General features: G+C 39.5%; 1 protein-coding gene across 3 annotated transcripts in view; it reads right to left on the reverse strand.

The window, feature by feature from the left end:
- Positions 1 to 12,992: 12,992 nt before the first annotated feature.
- The window catches only part of PDS5A (PDS5 cohesin associated factor A), a 54,547-nt gene continuing 40,648 nt past the window's right edge, over positions 12,993 to 26,891 (reverse strand). The window contains exons 10-34 of one of the 3 annotated variants that reach the window (XM_069977544.1): positions 26,526 to 26,620; positions 25,289 to 25,434; positions 25,033 to 25,184; positions 24,574 to 24,687; positions 24,136 to 24,217; positions 23,209 to 23,257; positions 22,896 to 23,035; positions 22,417 to 22,532; positions 21,984 to 22,089; positions 21,622 to 21,782; positions 20,568 to 20,691; positions 20,211 to 20,369; positions 20,060 to 20,128; positions 19,427 to 19,563; positions 19,211 to 19,334; positions 18,802 to 19,006; positions 18,553 to 18,667; positions 18,321 to 18,453; positions 18,040 to 18,159; positions 17,704 to 17,766; positions 16,855 to 17,000; positions 16,508 to 16,613; positions 16,060 to 16,415; positions 15,388 to 15,532; positions 12,993 to 14,112 (exon numbers count right to left, since the gene is read on the reverse strand). In XM_069977544.1, coding sequence (XP_069833645.1) covers positions 14,077 to 14,112; positions 15,388 to 15,532; positions 16,060 to 16,415; positions 16,508 to 16,613; positions 16,855 to 17,000; positions 17,704 to 17,766; positions 18,040 to 18,159; positions 18,321 to 18,453; positions 18,553 to 18,667; positions 18,802 to 19,006; positions 19,211 to 19,334; positions 19,427 to 19,563; positions 20,060 to 20,128; positions 20,211 to 20,369; positions 20,568 to 20,691; positions 21,622 to 21,782; positions 21,984 to 22,089; positions 22,417 to 22,532; positions 22,896 to 23,035; positions 23,209 to 23,257; positions 24,136 to 24,217; positions 24,574 to 24,687; positions 25,033 to 25,184; positions 25,289 to 25,434; positions 26,526 to 26,620 — 3,199 coding nt within the window. In that variant the 3' untranslated portion in view covers positions 12,993 to 14,076. Of the gene's footprint in view, positions 14,113 to 15,387; positions 15,536 to 16,059; positions 16,416 to 16,507; positions 16,614 to 16,854; positions 17,001 to 17,703; positions 17,767 to 18,039; positions 18,160 to 18,320; positions 18,454 to 18,552; positions 18,668 to 18,801; positions 19,007 to 19,210; positions 19,335 to 19,426; positions 19,564 to 20,059; positions 20,129 to 20,210; positions 20,370 to 20,567; positions 20,692 to 21,621; positions 21,783 to 21,983; positions 22,090 to 22,416; positions 22,533 to 22,895; positions 23,036 to 23,208; positions 23,258 to 24,135; positions 24,218 to 24,573; positions 24,688 to 25,032; positions 25,185 to 25,288; positions 25,435 to 26,525; positions 26,621 to 26,891 lie in introns of all 3 variants that reach the window. The other 2 variants (XM_069977543.1, XM_069977545.1) reach the window with 2 other exon arrangements.

The raw sequence follows: 26,891 nt of genomic DNA on the forward strand, positions 1-26,891 counted from the left end.
TTGGTTATGCCAAAACCATTCTAACAAAAACAAAGACTCTTTACTATGGTTTCCATCTTCCATCTATTTGCTTCTAAACCACCTACTTCCGCTTCCCATTTCCTTTCCCCCATTCAGATCTTCCTTTTCTGATACCCTTTCACTCAATCTGCCATATATTCTTGCCAATCCCTTCTTTTGCCCTATATCATCCTTAATGGTCTGTATAATATCAGGTGTATGTGATTTCATAAACCTCTTTGTTTCCTGTAGACTTCACTGCATGCTGCAAAACTTATATACTCTAGCCATGCCTTATCCTCCAACCCATACTCTCTTTTCAATGTATTCAATGTATGATTTAGACTGTCCCATCTGGAACACATTTCTCCTTTTTTTTTAATCCCTGCACTCTTTCAGCATCCTAACCTCTTAAATTTGCTTATCTACCCTAAGTTCTTATTGTGCCACAGGAGTGAAATCTAAAGATGTTTTTATTCCTAGTATATCTTTAAGTTCCTTCCATGCATTAGTTAATATCTGCACTGAGGGAAACCCCATCCACGGCTCACCCTTAAACAATCAATCTTTATTCTAATATCTCCAGTATATCTTCCTGTTGTCCTTCTACCTCTCCTATCAACCACTGAAATAAGTTATATTTCCTCCTACACTTCAATAAATTTAACTGAGAAGCCAAAAAATAATACTTAAGTTATTTTTGTCTCCCTTCTAATAAGGGAGGATTTTCGTTTCCACTTAACTTGATTCTCACCCTCTTTCTCACCCAAATCAGTCGATTCATCGTTACATCAATCCTTTTAAAAATTGCATCAGATATAGAATTTTTGACAGTATCACGGTCTTAGTTAGTTGCTAAGGCGTTTTTAAAAGGTAAAGTGCCAGGGGGAGGAGGCGCATGTTATGCTGGGGGGCGGAAGTTGGAGGGTTGGGATGTAAAATGTCTCAAAACTGGTCACCAATATAGAGATAGACCAGCAGAGGTGTAACAAAGACAAATAGCCTGTCTGATCCATCCGGCTAGGGTGCCCCTGGCTATCTTTTTACCCTTATTTGGCCCTGTAAATCGTACAAACGGGATCTTGTGAATGGTTTAGTCACTTTCAGATAATGGAGTACTGCTCTCTTCACATCTAAAGAATAAAACTCTTTCTCCTTTTCATTCCTCAGATTTTTCAGAAAATGTAAGTAGGGCAATTTCCTAAGACCTATAAACATCTGACAATAATTAATTTTATGTTTTTTTTTTAGAACAATTTTTGTTTATAACAGACAAACAAACTTACATGCATGGTTTGTATGATTATACATGAAAAGTAGAATAAACTGGTATAAGATACACTTGGCAGGTACCCTTAGCTAGGCTTGATCGAACAGCGGAAAAAGCTAGGTTCAATCGAACTTAAACCTAGCTGGACCTTCGGCATTTGGTTCCTGATGCCTTCCCGGTCCGTGTGGGAGGAGGATACATCCCTGGTACCACCTGGAATTTCGGGATTCAGCCTAGCTAATAGGCTGTATCCCGGAATTCCAGGCGGTCCCCGGGCTGTCTCCTCCTTCCGCACAGACCAGGAAGGCATCAGCATTTAAATGCGGAAAGTTCTGCGTCGATCGAACCTAGCTTTTTCCGCTGTTCAATCAAGCCTACCCGTAGCATGTATGACACCCCAACATGGGTGATTCAGGGTCAAAAGCCCTAATAAAAAAGCCCATTATAAAAAGCATCATAGAAATCAAATATAACATGAAGGGATCTAGGACACAAAGGAAAGAAAAAAACACACACACATGGGGGGAGATGGGGCAAGACCTTCTATTAGTGAGTATGGGTGGGTTTACATTGAGGAATTCTCGCAGATAAACTCCGCGGAATTCCGACACCTGTACACTCTCACGGACGCGTGCCTTTCCACCGGCTCCATAGACACCATTCTGTGGGCCGGCTGATTCCGCATTCCACCGAAAGAATTGACATGTCAATTCCTTTGGCGGAACGTGGAATTTGACGGCCCAAATAATGTTGTCTATTGAGCCAGCAGATAGGATAATCTACGTGCGTCCCCTGTGAGAGCGCCATTGAGCCCTCCTGCACTGCCAAAGTCTAATCAGGGTCTTGAGGTACTAGCACATGGGTGTTATCAGCATCCCAAACGGGTTGACTGAGGGGTGGTCGTAGAGGACCCAGAAAGCCAGCTATGTCTGCCTTCAGATACAAGGTAGTGTAACTAAATGGTCTTACTATGTGATGAATTTCTGAGGCAGAATAATGACTTTGAATAAATGTCCTCCACTTCTTAAAGAAGACTGATGTCCCCTTTTCCTTATGTCTCTCCGTCTCCACTCTATCAATGCCAAGTAAATTTTTAAGCTGGTTGATCAATTCTGATGTGGACGGTATATCCAATTGTAGCCAGTGGCTAAGCAAAAGCCGCTTAGCCGCCAATAGGACAACATGCACTATGATGTGAATGCTTTTCACCTGGACCCACACCCCTTCTGTAGGGTCAATAGAATGAAAAATTAGAGCCTGCGGCTCAGTTTTAAGTACTATCTTCCAATGCGTTTTAACATACAGTGGTGCCTTGGATTACGAGCATAATTCGTTCTGGGACCGTGCATGTAATCCAAGTCCACTCTTAAACCAAAGCAAATTTTCCCATAAGAAATCATTGAAATGCAGACACTTGGTTCCACACCCCAAAAATAATGATTTATTATTCTGAATAACATGTAAAACAGATGAAACAAACATAAAAAAAAAGCAGAATATGTGATATTATAAGTTACTGTACAGTAATGGATAGGATAGGAAACACAAGGGCGGACAGAGACTACAGGGAGCATGAAGGAATGAGCAGGGCAGATGTGGGCACAGTATAGCAGCACTCTCTGTCCTGGGAGAGAGGGGTTACAGCTATGGAGAGATTACCTCCACAGTCCTGTCCCCTGATGCAAGTCACAGCCTGAAGTGGATCTGCAATGATTTGGAAGGTGAGTGAGACTTCCTGGGTCAGAGTACAGGACTGTGGACCACCTATGCAGACCATGCTCCTTTTCCACTCGCGCTCCCACCCAGTTTAGGGAGCTCATAAACCAAAGCAATGCTCTTAAACCAAGTCACAATTTTGAAAAACTGTGAGCTCTTAAACCAAGTTACTCTTAAACCAAGGTACCACTGTACGTTATTATTTGCTGCCAATACTCTTGGGATTTTGGGCAAGAACACAGCCCGTGCTAAAGTTCAGTGGCACTCTCATTACATTTTGGACATGCTGTGATGCAGTCCGGAAAGTGTGAGGATGCAGGAAAATTTAAACCATATATGGCCCGGGGGATTATTCTGAAATAGGTTTCTCTCCATCGTTCACTGACCACACAGGCCCTGACTTTCACCAACCCATGTCTGATTTTGTCACCAATATCAGTGTTGTTTACGATGTCAACCCATTTGGAAAAAACTGTAGAAGCAGACACTTTTAGGAAATCTGTACGCAATATCCTGTAAAGATCCGATATGGAGATCTACCTGGGGGTGCGTTCCTATTATGTCCTTAAAGGACGTATTCACTGCTTCCCTTGCAAGATTTCTCAATCTACTTTAACAGAAAGTAGATACCTTCAGAATCTGGAGGAAGTGCATGGGTGGTAAATAGAGATGAGCGAACCTCGAGCATGCTCGAGTCCATCTGAACCCGAACTTTTGGCATTTGATTAGCGGTGGCTGCTAAACTTGGATAAAGCCCTAAGGCTATGTGGAAAACATGGATATAGTCATTGGCTGTATCCATGTTCTCCAGACAACCTTAGAGCTTTATCCAAGTTCAGCAGCCCCCGCTAATCAAATGCCGATCGTTTGGGTTCGGATGGACTCGAACCCGAACCCGGTTCGCTCATTTGTAGTGGTAAACCATGCGTATCAGGCAGGGGCGTAGCTTGGGGTTCAGCCAAGGGGGGGCAAGTGAGTCTCCCAATCGATTATGTTACCCATAGGGAACCTTAGTAGATGACTATGCTTTCCGAATAATAAAGGGTATTTTCTACTACATTATTTATAGTGAACAGGGACTGAGAACAGTGGGAAAGACACCATTCTGTGGGCCGGCTGATTCCGCATTCCACCGAAAGAATTGACATGTCAATTCCTTTGGCGGAACGTGGAATTAGACGGCCCAAATAATGTTGTCTATTGAGCCAGCGGAAAGGAGCGCATCCGTGAGCGCGTACAGCCGTCGGAGTTCCGCTGACTTTATCCACGAGAATTCTTCAATGTGAACCCACCCTAAGAGTTATAAAAGTGAGATAGGATAATCTACGTACATGCGTCCCCTGTGTGAGCGCCATTGAGCCCTCCTGCACTGCCAAAGTCTAAACATGACGATGCTTTCCAAATAATAAAGGGTATTTTCTACTACATTATTTATAGTGAACAGGGACTGAGAACAGTGGGAAAGACTTTCTACATGTCACATATATAACCATGTATAAATTAAAGGGGTTATCCAGCATTACAAAAACATAGCTGTCTTTTTTCCAGAAACAGCGCCACTCTCCTCCAAAGCTTGGATGTGGTAGTGCAGATCAGTTCCACTAAAAGAGAATGGAACCAAGTTGTAGTACCACACACAACATAGGGGCAGCTATGGCGCTGTGTTTGTTTTCTAATTAGCCATCCTTCCATCCATCCATTCTTCTATCTCTTTATCTCATATCTATCTGTCTAATTTCTATTGGGCAGCATGAGGACTACACCATAGCTGATGGTCAGTGACCGAAGAGGCAACACCTGAAGGGTGAACCCGCAGTACCAATAGAGTAAATGTATAGTACAAATGCTAGGTAATAATAAATAGTCCCATGCAGTCTAAGGCAACTATATATTAAATAACCTACATACAAAAAAGCCAGACTACTGCAACATAACTAAATGGTATAATTACTGTATGATATCTATTTACTATAGATTATTAACCATTGTTCATGGGCCTGGCATGGGGCACACACAACAGCTAAAGACTGCAGCAAATTTTAGGATGTGTAAAAAATAATATTACACATTGTATATATATATATATATATATTATATATACATACACACTCACCGGCCACTTTATTAGGTACACCTGTCCAACTGCACGTTACCACTTAATTTCTAATCAGCCAATCACATGGCGGCAACTCAGTGCATTTAGGCATGTAGACATGGTCAAGACAATCTCCTGCAGTTCAAACCGAGCATCAGTATGGGGAAGAAAGGTGATTTGAGTGCCTTTGAACGTAGCATGGTTGTTGGTGCCAGAAGGGCTGGTCTGAGTATTTCAGAAACTGCTGATCTACTGGGATTTTCACACACAACCATCTCTAGGGTTTACAGAGAATGGTCCGAAAAAGAAAAACATCCAGTGAGCGGCAGTTCTGTGGGCGGAAATGCCTTGTTGACGCCAGAGGTCAGAGGAGAATGGGCAGACTGGTTCGAGCTGATAGAAAGGCAACAGTGACTCAAATAGCCAACCGTTACAACCAAGGTAGGCAGAAGAGCATCTCTGAACGCACAGTAAGTCGAACTTTGAGGCAGATGGGCTACAGCAGCAGAAGACCACACTGGGTGCCACTCCTTTAAGCTAAGAACAGGAAACCGAGGCTACAATTTGCACAAGCTCATCGACATTGGACAGTAGATTGGAAAAACGTTGCCTGGTCTGATGAGTCTCGATTTCTGCTGCGACATTCGGATGGTAGGGTCAGAATTTGGCATCAACAACATGAAAGCATGGATCCATCCTGCCTTGTATCAACGGTTCAGGCTGGTGATGGTGGTGTCATGGTGTGGGGAATATTTTCTTGGCACTCTTTGGGCCCCTTGGTACCAATTAGGCATCGTTGCAATGCCACAGCCTACCTGAGTATTGTTGCTGACCATGTCCATCCCTTTATGACCACAATGTACCGAACATCTGATGGCTACTTTCAGCAGGATAATGCGCCATGTCATAAAGCTAGAATCATCTCAGACTGGTTTCTTGAACATGACAATGAGTTCACTGTACTCCAATGGCCTCCACAGTCACCAGATCTCAATCCAATAGAGCATCTTTGGGATGTGGTGGAACAGGAGATTCGCATCATGGATGTGCAGCCGACAAATCTGCGGCAACTGTGTGATGCCATCATGTCAATATGGACCAAAATCTCTGAGGAAGCTTCCAGCACCTTGTTGAATCTATGCCACGAAGAATTGAGGCAGTTTTGAAGGCAAAAGGGGGTCCAACCCGTTACTAGCATGGTGTACCTAATAAAGTGGCCGGTGAGTGTATATATTTAACATAAGACAATTTTACGAGTAATACCTCAACACCACCATCGCTCCCTAATGACTAATACCAGGGGGGTCAAACTCACCGCCTTCCAGATTTTTAAAAATTACAATTCCCATCATGCTTGGCCAAAGCACTGGGGGCGTATTTTTCGCATGAAATGTAATGACGTGTTTGCTAGGTGGTTTGCTTTTCCTTTTTCCTCTGTCTGTCTCGGCCATCATGCAGACTTCTCCTGGCGATGCCTCGTCTCTGCCAGACAAACATTCTAGGCATCTCACTAAGGCACCATCCCTATGTGTATTGCTCTACACTGTTACCCACTTTATGCCCTCATGTAGTATTTAGACGCAGTTTTAGCCCTCATATAGTTCGCAGGGTCCCTCTATGCTCTCATATAGTAAAAAGGCCACCATTTATACCCTAACATATTAGATTATACCCCCTTTACCTCCATGTAGAAGACAGACCCTCCCTGTGCACCCCCATATAGTAGTCAGGCCCCTCTGTACCTTCATGTGAAATTCAGCTTCTCTGTGCATCCATATGGTAGTTAGACCTTCTGTGGCCCAATATAGTTATTATTTCCCTCTGTTACCATATAGTAGTAGTTAGGGCCCTCTGTGCCTTCATATAGAAGGTATTATTCTCCATGTAGGCATCCCCTCCAGCACCATCTCATGTAGGTAAGCCCCCCAGTATGTATTCCTCATGCAGCCACCCCCTTCCCCAGCAGTAGTCTCCCTGCTAATCCTCCTGGTGGTTAGACACCCCACCACCACCAAATGTACCTCAAAATTAGGTACCCCCTTTTCAATTAGCCAGCACATTCCATACCCCAACCCCCATAGGTAACATCCTTCCCAGGAGTTAACCCCACCCACCCACATAGGTCTCCTCCTCTTTAATTAACCTGCTGGGCGGTTGCAGTACTGTAGTCTTCTGATGTCAACTCTCTCCCTGCTCTGTGAGCGCACAACGGACATCACTGATGGCCCACAGCTCTAAGGGAGGGAACAGCCTCTTGTGGCCACAACAGTGATTTGTAGGGTGGAGAGCCTTTTTAATCACTGTGCCTCATTCAACCCTATGTTCTCTTCAAATCAGGCACATTTGGTAGCCGTATGGGCCCCCCAGGAGCTCTGGTTGCTGGCCAGGGGCCACCTACAGTCAATAGACATTTGTTAAGTCTGTCTGCATAAGCAATAGCTTTTGCGGACAGCATTAACTGGTGAAATCATCATCCCCTGCCTGTGTGGGCCCGGGAGCGACCGCCCCCTCTGCCCCCACCAAATTACACTACTGGTATCAGGAATTTCTCTCTTTTCAGAAGTACTAAGGTACACAGCTGCAGTAATACCCTCATACTGGTGGTCCGTCCTCTCTACCTTGCTGAAATTATGATGGTCCCACAATGAAAGTTTTTTGGTAACCAAATAAGGGAGTTTAAATATTTTCATAATTACCCTCCAAGCAATAATGGTATCTCTAATAATCGATCCCTTCATAGGAAGAGGGAAGGATGCTACTTTTGAGTGGAGACATGCCACCAGGCTTTAGGGAGTCACCGCTTCCAATTCTAGCTGTGTATTTGAAAACTGACTAGTGGCATGTATCCAATCAAAAACGTGCCTAAAAACAGGCAAGTCAGATTATAACCCCTAATATTAGGGAATCCCACCCCTCCAACTACCCGATGGAGCATACGTTTTTGTAGTGCGATTCGTGGCTTTTTCCCCTGCTATATAAATTTAGTGAACTCAATATTTGAGAATCATCCATCAGAGTGCTTTAGTAGGATACAAGAGTGGGATACAAGAGTTTAGAAAAACTCAATATTTTTATGAGTGGACAGCGTCCCATGAAGGATAAAGGCAGGTGGATTCCCCTATTTTTTTTTCAAAAAGCGGTGAATAATTGAAAGTATAAAGAGAACCAAGGTCCTTTCCAGTTTTTATGCTGTCAGTACGTCAAGTGTGTTTTCACTGGATGTGAACCAAGACCTTGTGAGGCCCATATTTGTGTGGGCAGTTTTTTCCCTAATTCTAAAACCTCACTCTTCGCAGAATTGCTGCAGTATCCTGAAATAGAACCGTAGTGAGTTCTGAAAGTCATCAGTGGCGCTCAGATCAGACAAAAACAATAATGCATCATCCGCAAAGAGTGAGCTTTATATCACCATGATCCCTTTATAGATGTTAGAGTTTGTCAAGGATCTCGCCAGCGATTCCAACGTCAAATCAAATCACTTCACAGAGGATAAGATAGTAGATAGAGGGAACTTCTGCCTCCCACCAATTTAACAATGCATACCCCACAGGTAGGACGATCATAGTCAGTAGACAATCTACACTCCTTTCTGACACTTAGATTTATCTGGCAGATTTGTGAAGCCCAAGCCAGGAATGGATTTGAAAAGAGAAGAAATCTCAAATCTTTCCTGTATAACCTGTTCCCTGATTATGGTCTGTTCCTGGCTTTGGCTTCAAAAATCTGTCAGATAAATCTCTGTGTAAAGGCAGCCTTAGATTCATATTCCTAAACGAGGCACAATAAAGAGGCAATAAGAAATAGAAAGTAATTCAAATACATCTCACCAACTCGCACTGGGGAGAACCTTACCAGTACCCTGGATTTTTCTGCTGGGGCTGAAGCCGCCTCCTTGTAATTATGAGAACTCCCTGCCCTGATGAGAACAGAAGCTGCAACTCAGAACACCAGACTAACACCTGTTGTTGCACACTGTGTTCAATGTTGCCAGGCCACTCTTTACCAAAGAGCTCTCAGTGTGTAGTGTCACTTCTGAGGCGCTTATCTTTTCCCAGTGGAACAGGAATGGCATTTAAATCACCACATGTGATTATAATGCAATCAAGAAGCAGCACAGCAAAGGGGTTCTGCTAAGCACCAAGAAGCTAAACGCGGATCACACTGCATCAATGTGGCCTTAGGCGGTGATCATACATGCAGCAATGCAATGAAAATGCAATCGTGAATGCGCCATTTAAAGTCAGTAAATTATTTGCCATCCCGCCATCCATTATATTAACACAAGGAAACTCCATGTGCAAACATACCCTCACAGGAGTAAGTACACTGGTGTTTAAATGGGTAACAGGTTCTGTGAGATTTATAGGTGGTCATAGGTTAGGGGAAGCCTTGATTTACCTTTCAGTAACAGTGTGAATTTCCCCTTAACAGCAACAACCAGTTGACAGCAGATTGCAGAGAAGGAAGATGCCTAGCCTTTAGAGCTGTTGTTTTCTAAGATAGAGAGTCATTGTTGGTAAATGAATATTAGGAGGCACATGGTTCCAATTTACAACATTGTCATTTTGTAAATAAAAATCTGACACTGCAAAGTCAAATTGGTGTCACCCACCAGTAAGTTAAAAATAAAAATCCAAAATCAATATTAATAAGAGAGCATACTTTATTAAATAGCTGTATGTACACTTTGGAGGGAAAAGAGAAATGGCTATTTTCCCTGCAGGAACCTGGATTCATTATTAAGTGTGTACAATGGCCAGAAAACCTTAAAAGGGGAGAATATTAAGAGACAGATACAAAGTTTGACGGTGTAAATAGTGTTCACTAAAGAGCAGTTCAAAATATTACTGAGTTGTAAGGAAGACAAATAAATTAGTTGAAAAGGGCACACACGAAAAGATGTTGTAGCACAAAGCAAACTATACACAGAACTATCTACAGTCATTTATAGTCAGGTAACATTGGGTACTGGTATGGTCCAATGCTGAATATTTTCCCCAAACATTTATGGTATATAAAAAAAAAAAAAAAAAAAAATCCTGTAGACTCCAATGAGCCTGTAACACTAGTCAGGATAGCATGACTGCAGAACAGACAGGGCAAGAAGATGTCACCAAGAGGCAGGACACAAAGGGGAAAATAAGTCGACAAACCCTAAAGGAAATTTTTTGGTTGTGCATTTTGTGCTCTTTCTATTCACTAAAAAAGACAAAGTAAATTGAAAAAGAGCAAAAAGGTGGGATTAGAATACATTCCCCCACCACCTTCAGGGACATTGCTTCTCAACATTTCATGAGATAAGGCACAAGTAAAAAGGAAAAGCAACACAAATTCACCTTTAAGAAGGTGAGCAGGAAACCAGATGTTTCCAAAAGGGCACAGGAGCTGCTGCAGATGTCTATGCTAGGTATACATAATGGGGAATGCTTTGCAAGCATGACAAAGAATTGACACAAGAACATTTGTTCTATCAGGCCAATATGGTTTCTTAGTCCACTCACTCTCACGTCTTCACGGGCATTACTTTGGATAGCATAAAAATGTGCAATGCTCCAAGCATATAAGTGCAACTATAACAAAAATACAGATAATGCTTGAGATCAACACTTCAATGGTAATGGGTGAAATGTGTGACACCATGACTTTTAGACAGGGCGTGTTTGCTTATAATTGTATATTGAATGTGTAAGTTTTTTTTAAAAGGCCAGATTTTATTCATATGTTTTACAGATTTTTAGACACTATTTGAAATCTCATAGAAACTGGATAAGTTTCGTTTTACCTAAATAAATGCAAAATCCTACAAGGATTAATATATCAAAGGGGGTAAGGGCTTTATTTTTCAGATACAAAGCTCCAAATTTGGATCTCTGTATAAGAAGTAAAATAAACGAGCTATACCTAGAAATACTATATACATGGGTTTACAGCCTGTAAGGCCAGATTCACATAGTTTGATCTACGGTCCGTAAGTTGGCTGTATATCAGACGGAACCCTTCACCTCCAACTGGACACTCTGCATAATTCATTACGATGCAGTGAACACCCGAATGGCTACAGCTTTACGTTGCTGAACTGACACTGCTGTGTCAGTTCAATAGTGTTCCAGAGTGCACTGTATCTTAATACATTATGATGCAGGAATGCCTGAGACATACAATGAGCTTACAGACCTTGATTACAGTGTATAGGGATCCTTATGGCTGGTATATCATACTACGACCCAAAAGTGAAACTCACTGTGGTAAAATGTTCCAAATTAAAAAGGCATGTTAATACATTTGGTACATTTAGATTTCTTGAAGTTAGAAAGTGAAATCTATGCTTGCTATGAATTTCCACATTTCCATGCTGTAAGCTTAAAGGAGAAGTCTAGCAATTTTTTTTTTAATTAAAGTACTGTATTGTCCCCAAAAAGTTATACAAATCCCCAATATACACTTATTACGGGAAATGCTTATAAAGTGCTTTTTTCCCTGCACTTACTGCATCAAGGCTTCACTTCCTGGATAACATAGTGATGTCACTTCCTGGATAACATGGTGATGTCACGACCCGACTCCCAGAGCTGTGCGGGCTGTGGCTGCTGGAGAGGATGATGGCAGAGGGATGCTCAGTGTCCCTCCAGTGCCCTGTGTCCCTCAGTGTCCCCCTCTCCAGCAGCCACAGCCCGCACAGCTCTGGGAGTCGGGTCGTGACATCACCATGTTATCCAGGAAGTGACATCACCATGTTATCCAGGAAGTGAAGCCTTGATGCAGTAGTAAGTGCAGGGAAAAAAAGCACTTTATGTGCATTTCCCGTAATAAGTGTATATTGGGGATTTGTATAACTTTTGGGGGCAATACAATACTTTAATAAAAATTTTCACCAGACTTTAATACATTACTTGGGCTGCTAGATACGACAGCCACTTCAAATTAACCCCACCCACTTCCAGTATCACAAAATTAGCAAGTACCAAGAAAATTTGCTAACTTATATACAAATGTGACTTGCTCCATAATGTCCTATTTTCGTTCATGCCATAAATCACAATCAAAACTTATGACCTCTCTCTGTGACGTCAAATGTTTTTTTGTTTGTTTTTCCAACATGACAGGTGCACTTTTAAGCATTATAGTGGTGGTGCTGAGCTGCAGATGCACGTTCTCCTTCCTCCTGTAACTGATGTATAGGGTTTGGCACCGAGCCTTGTACATCAATTATAAAGGACAAAGGCATGCATGCTACAGATTAGCAGAGCCCCTACGACTCATGAGCTTATAAGAAAAACATAATACATTGAAAACAGCGATTAGCTAAGAGACAGATATCATATGTTTTACATACCTATTCGCTATCGGCTCATGTCTGCAGCTCTGAGCATGATTTAGACCTGACAGATTCCCTGTAAAGTGTCCCTTTCATTTACAAAAAACACATCAGACATGGTACAAGTTTTGATCACTTGGAGACCCCCAACCATAACTAAATATTGCTGGGAGAAGTGCAATTCCTGACTGGTAGCCAACTCCATTGTGCTGCACTGGACAGGCGCCGTTATAAGTCTATAAAGCCAGCTGGACGGACACTGCAGCCACCTGGAAAGTGAAGCACTCCTGTTTCTTATATCTATAGACTCCAAGCAATGAAAACTTTTGACATGTCTTATGTCAAAAGGTTTTTCTCAATAACAGGGAGACTGGCAGTGTCGGGCATTGCACTTTACCACCAGTTCAAGTGAACACAAGACACTATCCATAAAGAGTGGAACCATTTCTAGAAATCCATTTCTCTCTTAGCCCCAGAGATAATTACTAACAGAGATATAAGCTGCAATGCCTACCATTAGGAAATAGCTTTATAATGAATAGGATGAAAATGGAAAGAAAAGTAAAATACTAAAACAATAACCAATGGACACAATGTGACACCTAGAAGCGTTTATTGTATGCAACAAAACTTAAATATGATCATGTGTACATACAAGGTGCACAGGCAACATTAGGGGACACGTACGTGTCCACTAACCCTTTGACAAAATGCAGAGTGCACACTTACCAATCTAAAACAGAAACCTGGGAGAATGATTGAGACAAACAAGAAACATGGACTTCTGAACAGCAAAACAGCTTAAAATCATAGAGCCAGCACTTCCACGTCTCCTGTATACAGCTGCCTAATGCAACCATTTTACTACAAACAAAAAGATTTTTTTTTAAAGTTTTAAAATGTTATTAAAAATCTGGCAACCAACATTATAAAACCAAATGCCGGACTGTCTTGCTTATCCAGTACAGTATTCCAACATGAGTATTTCATGAAAACGGCTTTTATGAGAATTCACATACGGTTTAAAAAAAAAAGGGGAAAAAAAATATGTACATTTAACTAAATCTTAACCCAGAATAAATGGTGAATGAGTGATAAGTGAAATGTCTGCTTCAAAATAAATGGTTAATTCCTCTCCCATTTAGTGCAGAGAGATAAGCGGAGCAAAACATCTTCTGGGAGAACAGGGTAGGGGCGGGGGGCTGTACATGTCATTCTATTTAAAAAGTAGACTTGCAGCACAAATTTCTCTTTACATAAAACAGTTTCTAATCAATCAATTCATCACATTCCTTCAACAAGCGTTTCCCTTGTCCCTTGGTTGTGCCTTGCCTCTATGTACACCAGCAAAAAAGATCAGTACAATCTGTTTACAGTGAGTCCTATGTGCAGGGTCAAAAACTGTCAAAAATCACCACTTTCTGGCTTTGTATTGTAAAGCAGAATACGGCAGACACTCTGTGTCAAGGAGACCCAATACAACCAAAACGTGTTCTTAATGGATGGAGAGAAAAATAAAAAAAAAAGTCCTAAAAATTACGCGGGTTTGTTGAAGACTTAACATTTCTGGATTTTTTTGTATTTGTTAAAATAGAAAGCAGTTATTGATTGAGCAGTTTCTCTTCTGCATAAAAAATGGAATTGAATCTTGAAGTGTGAAGCATGCCTGGTTTTAGACAGTCACTTCTGCCTTGTTTTCAGGACCTTTCTTTTTACCTATTCAGGAAAAAAAATTAATTAGAAAAACAAACAAGACAAAAACCAACACAGATCAAGAACATACTTTTCATATTTTAATCGCAACACACAAAATCAATCTATATGGGACTTATTAGTCTGAATATTAAAAAATATATATATATATATATATATATATATATATATATATATATATATATATATATATATATATATATTTTTTTTTTAAGGGTTGTTCTATTATCAAAGCTTAGAAAAACATTGCTGCTTTTCCTTCAGATATTGCAGCAGTCTTAGCTGTGCTTTTTCTAATCCTGAATAACCTCTAACGCTTAGCCAAACTTGGCACAATGTAGATCGGTGACTTGTTCCATGTATATTATTGAATTTACTGCCTCAAGTACAGGGCTCTGCTTCTGAAGAAATATAAGGCTGGGTTCACACTACGTTTTTGCACTCAGTTTTTTTTTGCAAAAAACGTGTGGAAAAAACAGATGCATGTGTGTGCATCAGTTTTAATCCATTTTCCCATTGAATTCCATTGTTAAAAACGGATTAAAACAGATCCTTTTTTTAACGTACATAAAAACATGGTCAACCTTATTTTTGTTTCGGTAAAAAAACAAAAAAAAAAACAAAAAAAAAAAAACAACTGTTCAGTTTCAATCCGATTTTATCATGGAATTCAATGGAAAAACAATCGAAATGGATGCACATACATGCATCCGTTTTTTTGCAAAAAAAAAAAAAAAAAAAAAAAAAAAAAAAGGATTGAAAGAATATGAATTGCAAAAACGTGAACCCAGCCTAAGGGACCCTTTTCTTTAGATCAAGAAGGGTCTCAGCTGCTGGAACCCCTTAGATCACATACTGAGGTTACTGAGCATGGTCCTATGAACTGGTCTGTATGATGACTCCAATTGCTGGGCCCACATGCCGATCAAAAGAACTGGGTTTCACATCACCTAGTAATCATACTTGTTTAAAAAACAAAACAAAAAAAAACACACACACACACACACACCCCCCGACATTAGGCAGCCATAGAAAGGTAAAGAAACTCATTATATTGGGTCAATTGTGTCACACTCATTGGATATACAACATAGCATGTATTCCGCTGAACTGAACACTACATTGGTATAATTAGCTGTCTGCCATGTGTGCTGGATTCTCTGTCCATATTTGATAAAAAAAAAAAACCTTTCAAATATCTATTTAAAAAAGGAATACACACATCACTAATTACACTGTAGCTAAACACATTCTATTCTGTTCACTATTACACTGCACCTTTAAGAAACCACTCTCTTCTATCTGTGTCTCTTCTGTCTCCTGGCTGCTCTCAAATGCACTAAAAAGATCTGCATCACTAGCTGTATATCCTGGACTGAAGTCTATGTCCCATAGGGAATCTCCTTCACTGCCCAGACAAAGGCTGCTGAAAGAATTAACACATTATCAGATGGCACAACACTGTTTACATAACTCATAGAAACAAATATTATAATCTATAGGAGACATGCTTTTTATGTAAACATTATGCATAAACGATCCTCAATAATAAAATGACTGACGGCAGATCTTGTTTGCTTGTGTAAAATGGTGAGCTGGAGACAGCATGGGGCTGTAAAGTATCGCTATACAGACATTCAGGCACCTTTTGAAAGTTATTAAGGCAAGTTACTGCTGCAGAAAGTAATTGGTGAAGTGGCCATTCCCTATGTGTTTCCATAGTCACTCTTGCGGACGCAGCTCTGCAATTGTTCATTTGTTATGTACCATTTGAATAAAACTGAATTAAAAAAAAAAAAAGTTAGCCTAAGGGCAGTAATAGTGCTGTCCCACAAAGAAAACGGTAAATTTCATGTAACTACTTGATTTGAACCCATTTGATTGAAAAAAAAATAACTTCAGGAATAATAATAATAATAATAATAATAAATTAAAAATAAAATCTCTTACCTTTGTAAATCTATTTGTCTTTGTGCTGTTTTTTTGGCTGTAACATCTTGTTTTGGTACCTTTGTGTTGCCTGCCTCCCCCCCTGCAGCGCTTCCTTGACTGGCTGCTGCCCTCTTACGTCCTCGTCCAGATGGCTTGCTCGTGTCATCATTTTTTGCTGCACTGCCCTGAGACTCTGACTTTGGCGGTCGTCCTCTTCTAGGCTTGGGTGGTGGTGCTGGCGTTACGTCATCTGTCTTTTTCTCCTCTGTTTCTTTATGGATATTCTCTGTTCCAGGGGAAGCTGCTGGCCTTTTTTTGCCTCTTGCCTCTTTTTCCACCAGCATAGGATTTGCTATCTGATCTGAAATCACCTCCTGACAAACAATATACAAAACAAGAGAGGACACAATTAGTTATATATCACAAAAAGGGGGAGGGAAAAAGGTTACTGGTAAGGTTACTGTACCTTGTTCTTCACAACATCACATTTTACTGGGGTAACAGAGATCATTCTAACTGGATGCTCTTCATTTTCACTTACACCAATTTCTGATACTTCTGAGCTCTGATCCCTAAGGAAAAATAACCAGTTATAAATTCAACCAATATGTCAAACAACCTTTGTACCTATGATGATCGACTTGTACACAAAAAGTGAATACACAAATCCTCCCCTTCATTCAGATTACCTTGTTATTAGTGATAATGAAAACTTTTGCTTATCACTAAACATAAGCAAAACCGTAGTTTAGCTCATCTCTACTTATCACATGCATGTAGACTTATTAAAAAAGGAATTGGTCTTAATTTTACCTTTGCCGTAAAAGAACAGTAGGATCAGAGTCTGAAATGACACTAGAATTACTTCCAGCGTCAGATACAGAACTCCTCTGATAAGGTCGCCTGCCTGTAGCAGATAGGGGCTTATTCAAAGCACCAAGGACAGTTGTTGGCTTTGGCTACAGGAGAAAAAGTTGTGAGAAAAGGAGATAAATGAAGGACATGTTTAGTTAATAGTACAGTAGCAAAATGTCAGACAAATTAAAATTTATGTATAATTCTTGTAAAGCTACATTCACATGTCTGTAAGGCTGTGCATAGCTGTGGACCAGTAGCTACATATAGCACTAAAGATGTGCATCTGTAGCTGTCCGCAATGCATGGACCCATTAATTCGGCCACAACAGATGACCGTACTAGGACCTGTCCGATTTTATTGTCGGCGCAGACCATGGTCCTGAAATACAAATGGGTGTGCGAACTAAGCCATTCAAATTAATGAGTTTGTCGTTTGTCTGCAATTACGGCCAGGTTTTACAGACATGTAAATGCAGCCTTAGTTTAGGGTCCTCTAATAGCCATTGAAGATTGTGCTAGTTCAACAGTTCCTACCAGTCTCAAAAGCACCCTCGTTCCAAGGTAGCAATTTGTATCCACTGCTACTAATGCAACAACTTAAGGTGCATTCACACGTACAGGATCCGCAGCAGATTTGATGCTATGTTCAGTTATTTAGATGAAATCTGCTGCGGATCGACAGCATAAAATCTGCTGTGGATCGACAGCATAAAATCCGCTGCGATACAGTGTGTGTGAAGCTACCCTTAAGGGAAATTTTAGGGTTCACAAAAGGTAAATTTTAAAAAAGGACGACAAGATTACCTTTCCTGTTAACAGATGTATCCGCGTCTCTTCAGTTATGTAGCTTTTGTCATTGATAAAATCCTGTTAAATGCAGAACCAAGTTATTTTGTTTCAAAAGCTGAGAATAGAGTTAAAGCAATACAAACATTTCACAGAACATTCCAGCGAGCTCTAAGTGACATGTTATTAAAGCATGTAAAATGAAAGTTATTCCTTTGACTAACTTTCTGCACAAGTGTCAAATGTCTAAGTGAGTTGTCAAACAGCACCCACTGCCTTAACTTTTCAGATATACAATTAGGAGGTGGGAACAGAACAAAAAAAAAAAAAAACTTCATGGAGGCTTAGAATTACCTTGTCAGGCTGCGTAAAAAATCTGCTTGGTAACATTGGTTCCTTAGGTGCTTCAGCAAGAGTGACAGCAATTTTGCTATTCATAACACAAAGAGCCACATCACAGACAGTATACAATTTCTGAGGGGGATAAAAAGATGAATTATGCATAATACAACAAAATAAAAGCATAAAAAGTTACATTTCCATTAATTTCTCTATGGGAAAACTCAGACCTAGCATAAAGCAACTACATGGCCGTGTGTATAAAAGTCCTAACAATATACTAAAGAAATACTCACTTCATTTGCTTTAGGATCATCAGGAGCCTGTGCATCCCGTGTCTGTTTGATGCTCTCACACATTTTCTTCATGAACATATGACTGTTGTTTTCATTCTTTGCCATTAAAACTTCAAGCATGAACCAAAGGCACCTGCATCAGGAAAGAGAATAGGCATTCAGCAAAAGCTAATATACTCTGGCTGTTCTTATATAATAGCTAAGAAATTGCCACTGCTTCTTGAAAACCTACTCTTTGATATCACGGAGTTGGTCAATATCCTGAGGTTTAGTAAAGTCTGGATCATGGGCCAGAAGATGAATCATGTATGGCACAACATATTCCGGCAGGAGAGACAAAAGCTTTTCTGTGAAAAAAACAAACCACCACAATCGTCATATTTTGAAAGGGAAAAAAAAATAATTTTTACATTACTACCCTCTTATGAATTATGTTACAATAAACCTCTAGACTGTTTTCCCATGCCTTACGAAAACTCACCATTTGCTATAGGGTTTTGTTTGATGTATTCTCTCCTTATACTTATGTTCTTGAGCAAGCACTGCCTGGCATGTGCCCGTCTTTCTTTCACTGGATCCTTGGCACAGAGAGCAAATATTGCCATGTACTCAAGTGGGAGCTGCAGCTTAACCAATGCTTTGTGCAACTTCTGTGCAAATATCTGTCGAACCTGGTAGCATTCATCCTGCAAGACAAACACATTAATATGTGTTATTAGCAAATGGCAAATGATAGAGACATTATAAAGAAAAAGGGTGCTTTGTGACCATGTATTATAGTTTTGCATTGCTGATTATACAGCTCCTATTAAATGAAAGATAAATAGCTAAATGTGATCATTTAACATCTGCGCGTAAAAGGAGGTAAAGGACGAATGTGAGATACTTACATTAATAACCAGTGCACATAACTGGAACTGCTCAGGTGTAATTATTTCATGGTAACAAGGCTCTTGTGCCAACTTCATAATAGCACCTCCTGCTGCCAACCTTAGACGTGACATATCTGATTTACTGAAATAATGAAAGTCAATTTTAATATCTAATCAGAAAGCAGAAAAAGATACACATGTTAGAACCTGCTACACTTTTTCAAAACATCTCACCTTATTCTTTTGTGTTCTGTCAGGTCTCCTTCACTGACCAACATAGCTGAGAGCAATCGCAAAGTTGAATTTGCAGACTTTGACTGATTATTCTTCATACCCAGCAACCAGCGCACTAGTAACTTTATTGCTTGCACCTAAAAAGTTAATGAAAACAAACTAAATGCAGTACTTTCTAGAATTGCGTACGAACTTAGCGTGAAACAAAAATACAGACACTTATAAAAATCCTCCCTGAAGCTGCTGCTGTGTGTGTGGCCTTCAAATAGCTCAATTCGGTCAACTGGGAGACTGAAACAGCTGAACATGGTCACCTCACTGTCTCTGTATAAGGCAGGGTGATCACTTATGACCATCAAGGACCCCAAGGATGGGTACATACATTTGTATAAAAGTTACAGATACTGAACAGCAAGCTTAGCCATTTTCAGAATCCCAGTCCCTCTATGCAGGTTGATGCCAGTGCAGATAGCTTTAGGACATTCACCATAAAATAAATCTTGATTCAGTTAATATACATCTGTATAACTTGCGGATTATAAGAGTAAATAAATCTTCTACAATTCCTAGAAATCAACTAGTAGCTAAATGTTCTACAGAAAACAAAAAAAGCCATGGCTTATGTAACCATACCTTAGCAAGAACTTCTGGTGAAACTTCTTCATCAGGTGACCAGAGTTTGCCATTCTTATCACCATTGGTCTATAAATGAAGAAATGAAACACAATAAAAATACAACAAAAAAGATAAAAGGCATCAATAACAAACATTTAAGAAGTCTTACCCTGTCATTCATTAACAAATCTTTAACAATGAAATTTGCCACCACGGATTTCATTGGTGAAGCAAACTGATCAGGTGCCAACATGGAAATGTGACCCAGAGATACTAGAGGCGTTACTAACTGTTCAGGCACATCCGCATTAAGACTTCGGCTGAGGGGCTAGAAAAAAAAAAGAAGAAGAAAATAAGTTCACCTATTAAGGCTGTGTTGCAGTGTAGGCGGTGGTAAGGATAAAGTTTGATATAACGATGGATTCTAAACAGATAAATGAAGCCACATTGCACCATCCATTAAGGGAAAGATAAGGATTCTTACAGCAATTTGAAAATAATTGCTCACATCACAAAAATACATTACCTCAAAGATCTGAGCCAGTTGCACTTCTTTATTAGAGAATATAGCATGGATGCAGTGCACTGCCTGCTTTGCTTGATGAGGTGTACCCCTCTTGGCCTTCTGATGCAAAACTGGAATAAGCGCCCTAATAAAGTACAGATTTAGCAAATTTATTAACATTTCAACTTTAATTAAAAAATAAGCAGATTATAGAAGCCTCGGAAAGACAATCTGATACTTTTTTTTACACAAACGTATATTGAACATTTTGAAAAACAATTGCATTAAAAAAAAAAACGAAAAAAAAACCAAAACAACCCAGAAACAATAGATATATATGTTCTTTGATCGAGAATGTCCCTTTATCCATGCAGATGTTCTGCTACTTTAGACTTTAAGACTGTAGTGTGCCAACCTGTAAAAAACAAAAAACAAAACCCTACACTGTATGGTTCCAAGACCCTATTACCAAAGACGGAAAAAAAAAAACCTATCAAATGTCAGAATGAGCATTTAAAGGGTAATCAGGGAGACATGATTACAGTGCTGTACAGCCCCAGGACAGTGACTAGTTGGGCCACAGGGTCCACCCCGAAACCTAGTTCAGGCAGATTTACATACAGCGCAGGAGATTTTAAAGTATGTTTGTGGTCCATAGCAGACAGAGGGAAGATATACATGTTTGTGCAGCATGTATTTTCATGTATTCGCAATGTTTAGTGCCTTAATAGCATTTTTTTGTGCTGACTGGTTCCATTTAAAACCTTTGATCTGTCTGACACTGAGCAATCAACACTTCGGACTTTAATTTTTTCTAAATGACAGGGATACTTTTAAGTTAGAAAAACCAAAGTACCACAGATGCTAAATTATGTTTAAAGCATCATGTATCTAGGGCCTCAATAAAAACATTAAAGGTTTACAAGTTTAATATTTCATGAATTTTTAAAAATACATTTGCATTATAAGGGTAGTGTATTTGTATCAGAACAAATCATCCTGAAAGTCATCCTGAACCTGGGTCACTATAAAGTAGCACATAAACGTATATATGCATTGATCACAAAATGCTTACGATCGTATCTGTGGCAGATCGATTTCTATTCTATGTCCTGTGTTGCGAAATATCTGGATTGCTGCCTCTGCTACTTTGTCATCATCCATACGAAGGCACTGTAGGAAGGACTCGTACGTCTCTGCCGAGTGGAATGCAGTGGGATGGGTAAAGGACAGTACCTAGAAGTAAATCATACGAATTAATGGCTCTCCAACAATGGGAATGGGGGTGGGGATTAAAAAAAGAACCAAACTTATTTTGCCTCCAATACCAGCTGCTATTTTACAAAGAAAACTCAATCCACAAAAATGCAAATAAAACTATATTTATCTATTCTGTCTAAACTATCTACATAAGAAATGAAGCAAAAGCAAGTTTACCTTTAGAAGCTCCAATCCTGCTCTAATGGCAGAATCAGGACTCACACCTTCCTCTTCATCATCTGCAGTACCCTCAATGGATTTGTTCATTAGCTTTACTAATGCACTAGAATATAAAATACAAAAGAAAAATCTAAATCTCAATATTGTAGTATATAAATGTGATGCTTCTCAAGCAATCCACACACTTTAGCATTTTGTGGACAACATAGACATTGACAGTGACATCGGGCATAGCCAAATGCACTCTATAAAGAAGAAGAATAAGAGGTGCAGTCATGTGATCTTTTGGCAAGACTGGAACAGCCTCTGAATGAGGAAATAATGCTGAGTCGTGTGACAAGGATAAACCCAAAGAGCAAGGATACCACTTTACTGCCACCTTTCAGTGCTTCTGAATCAAATAGATATTGCTTCTAATTCTATAACATACCTGATTGCTTCTGAATCTATATGTACAGGGGCTATCCTTTCCAGTAAGAATTTTACCATTTCTAAGAACGGATTTGTTGGTTGCTTGGGGTTTGCAAGTTTTCTGGCAATTTCTCTCTTTAAAAGAAAAAAATTATAACGTTCATGTTTATTTCATGCAACAGGTCAGCAAGTTCTCAGGAATTTGGAGTGTATTTCTATCCATGGTCAAAGGCCATAGTTAAAGACTAGGATCAAATTAAATGATGTTATATGGATTACTTATTTTAAATGAATGCACTGAAGTGGCATACATCTGTCTTGTTAAATGGCTCAATTGACCAGCTTAATGCCCTTTTCAGAGAGCCATATTGTGGAGGACTATGGTAGTCTAAGTCTTTACAGGCACAATACAAGAATTTAAACATTTCAACAAATTTTTTAGGATGGGAAAAAAAAAAAAAAAAAAAAAGACTAAAAAAGCATTGCTTGCTTTCTTACCACACAGACATCTGCTTGTTTACATGAGCACGTTGGACTTATGAGCAACTCTAGTTGACACCGAAGTTTCTCATCATCACCCAAAACCTGATTAAACTTTTTGACAAAATCTTGTGCTTTTCCAGGATCTGGTAAATTTTCTATAAAATAGTGAAATAAATACAAATTATTATATTAGAAAAACTAACAGTTCTTTTTAATAAACAGCAGAAGAGGACTACATGCAACAGCTTTAAAAGGTTTCAAAGAATTTCATCACAAAAAATAAACTTTATGTGTATAAGGCAATGAATTTAAGAGTGAAATTACTCACTTGCTATTGTCATTAATTTTCCAAACATGGCTGAATTGTTTGCTTCAGACTGTGAAGACAGGAATAACAGAAGATGTATTAAGTATAAACAGAACTGGTCATTAGAAAAAACTTTTGACATGTCACAAAGACATGTTAAAAGTTTGGATCAGTCAGAGTCTTGACTGTAACAGATCAGGAGAATGCAGCGTGTTCTCTCCCAGCTCTGTGTTATGTGAGCTCCACGGCTGCATAATCTAAATCTATGGTGCTGACCAGGTTAAGATGGACACAGAGAGAGGGGAGAGTAATTCATGGCAGTGCGCACTTCTCCCTGCTCGTTCCCCTGACAGGTTACAGTCTGAAAATGTACACAGACATGTATGCTTTAAAATGTAGTTACAATATTTAATGCTCAAATAAACTTCAACAAAAGCACCCAAATTATCAAAAGCTCCAAAATATTTTGAGCAGAGTTGTTTGATAATAAATATTTCATACAGCAATTTCTTAACCGCGCAAAACACATGCATTCTGTTATTGGAAAGCGTGCATTTGGGCACACAATTAATGTAAAATTAGGGGGAATTTCTGGGGACTTTGTATATGCTGCCAGTCTCTGACCGATGCATGTCCATTCCTCTGCAGTGCAGTTTGCTGATAAAGCCAGCCAGTGCCCCCCAAGCTGTTGCAAAACTACAATTCTCATCATGCCTGGACAGCAAAGGCTTGAAGTGAATGGCAGCTGAGCTGCAGGACAAACTACACAACATATACAGCTGTTTGCTCCTAGCTTCATTCACTGTGTATCATTCACTGTGTATATGTGATCTCTGGCAAAAAGGAGTTTGGTGGTATGACGGGTCCCCATCTATCAGATAATGTGCAAGTGCTATGCTGGGGATCATTTAAAAAGTGTACACAACACCTGTTAGGATAAATACTTACTGCTGGCTGCTTGTGTAAATCTAACAACTCCCGGACATGACTTCTTAGCATATTCTGACATTTCCACATTTCATTTAGTGCCCTGAGTATAACAGAAACCAAACATATAAGTTAAAAATTAAAACAGACACCAATTTTAGAACAGTTACAGATGGATAAATACTTTAAGTTGCTCTGCAGCAGTAGTTTGCCACAAAATTACCAATACTTGTGTGTGCAAAGCTGTATTCTAAAATTAAGATAATTATGAATGAATGCATTACATTGAAAGCATGTGACTTGATCATTGTATGTATGTACATGACACTATTTCAGAATAGGCAATTTATACAGAGGCATTTGAATGATTGGTGGCCCTTTTCAGCTAGGAATTAAAAGTTAGGACACCTATATAGTTAATTCCAGCCTTCTCACCACTGTGTAACATGGTTTACTTACTTTACAGCATTTGGATCCAGACTAGCATACAAATAATACAGACATTTCATCCGTTCTTCCGTTTCAAGATTGTGTGGTACAAGATACTGAGCAAAGATTTTCTCTACAAGTAACCTAGTAGAAAGTTAAATATGGCGGATTAGATTACGTGTACATTTACGGCTAAGCTCACACTTTAGTTGGAGTTCGGTCACAATCTCTTTTTATTGTGCAGGATCTGAACAGACAAAAGGTATCCATTGTTAAAGGGAGCGTCCACCGATGTTTTGTGGCACTGAACAGAGGCTGTGATGGATGCCCTAATGCAAGTGTGAACCTAGCCTAACATATTTGGAACAACTTCTTACAGAAATGCTTATTGCTTAGCACTGTTTTAGAAGCACAAGGTCTCAATCAATCAACTATCTGACGTTATGAAATACAACTATAAACAGTTCCAGGTTATAAGTGACTACTTACTTGTCATCAATGCTGTTTTGGTAATATATATGTAAAAGCTTATCCTTTATCCAGCTCACTTTCTCAGCAGCTTCCTTCCCAGCTTCAGCATGCAGACAATACTTTTTGTACAGCTGAGCAAGGCCCATCATAGCTTCCTTCCTGACTCTCCACTATAAGGGACACAGGTTATATTATGAATAAGAGTCAAATTTCATGTGCACAGAACATGGGTATATTTACTATTCGGCGCACTACAAACTGCTTTATTTCATACCCTCTTGTCCAATGTTCTCTCACGAACAAAGCCAAGCAGCTGATCATTTACAAGAGAAAGATCCTTCTTCCCTGCTGTAATAATTGTCACGATAACATCATGCCGAATTGCTTCTTCAGGATCATGTGACCTCACCTTTAGAAACTCTGCAAAGATTTTACACTTTGATTATTTTCATACTTAAATGTGCATTATTACATATGCTCAATATGTAAGCACTTGAAAATACAGGACATGTCCTTTAGTTTCTGTATTTGCTGTATGACCTAACATGGAGCCTTTGTACTTATTTTACTTTGCATGTGAATAAAAATGATTTGATTATCCTAGTAGGAGGTCCCAACTAGGAGTCTGTGTGGAGAAACAAATTAGCAGTGGCTCGCATTGAGTTGATCCATATATCACAGAGACGGCCAATCATTTGAATTGCCAGATGTAGTACTACAATTTGCCTGTAGAGGGCACTGCAGGGACAATATATCGTCTGTACTATATCAGCTGAGCCCCACATATAAAACAATGTTGTCTATGATAACCCCTGTTCAATACTGTTTATATTGGAAAATTGACTGCTGGTAAGAACTACTTTAAAGTAGTCAACGATGAGAGGTCCTGGAAATTTACATTTACTCAAACATGGGCAGGTTCTTTGAAAAAAAAAGATATTACCTTAAAGAGTCACTGTCGTATTTTTTTTATTTTTTTGGCAGAAATCAATAGTCCAGACAATTTTAAGAAACTGCAAATATGCCATTATCTGCATTTAAAAAGACTTTCCCCAGATAACCCCCCCCCCCCCTCCTCTTTTCCATTCACTGCAAAATATCAGGAAATTGTGGCTTGTTGCATCAGACACAACCCTATCTGTTCTATAGAGAGGGGAGGGGGAGGAGGGAGTTAGTCGGCAGCTGAGAGCAGAGAACAAAAGGATTACAGGAGCTGGGTGAAGCTGTATTCAGAGGTCAGAGAGGTCAGTGCTGACATCAGAGGAGATAGCCGGGTCATGTAGTTGCAAATTAACTCTTTGTTGTCCTGTTTTGGTGTCTCATTTCCCTCTCTCCATAGGAGAACAATGAAGACAGGGGGGAGAGTTTCAAACTGCTTTTTCATGATAAAAATTCATTTTTCGGCTAATAAACCCAATTACAAAGTTTCTTAAAATCGCCTGGACTACTGATCTCTGCAAACATTTTTTAAATGACAGTGACACTTTAATTATTATACATTAGTAACCTACCTGTGAGATCTTTAGCCAGGTCAGGATGATTCATTAAACAGTGACTAGCAAATTTGACACTTTCCAGTCTGACAGGAACATGAATATCGTTAAAACTAAAAAAAGAAGAAACTATAGTAAAACCTCAGTTATCAAAAATATTTTTAATGAACAGAAACATGACATTTTACATATTAATCGAATGAATGGAAAAAGGTAAAAGCTGCAAGCATAACCCCTAACGTGCAATGTCTTTAAAATGTCATTTGCCACTGTGTGCAATATGGAGGATAAAATCCCTATTAAACCATAACCTCTGCAGTAAAGGATATTTCACAGACTGCAGGGAACAATGACAGAGCTGACTCATGACGTTCATTGCTGCCT

Source organism: Dendropsophus ebraccatus, chromosome 7, assembly GCF_027789765.1.
Source record: "Dendropsophus ebraccatus isolate aDenEbr1 chromosome 7, aDenEbr1.pat, whole genome shotgun sequence".
Classification (NCBI taxonomy): Eukaryota; Metazoa; Chordata; class Amphibia; order Anura; family Hylidae; genus Dendropsophus; species Dendropsophus ebraccatus.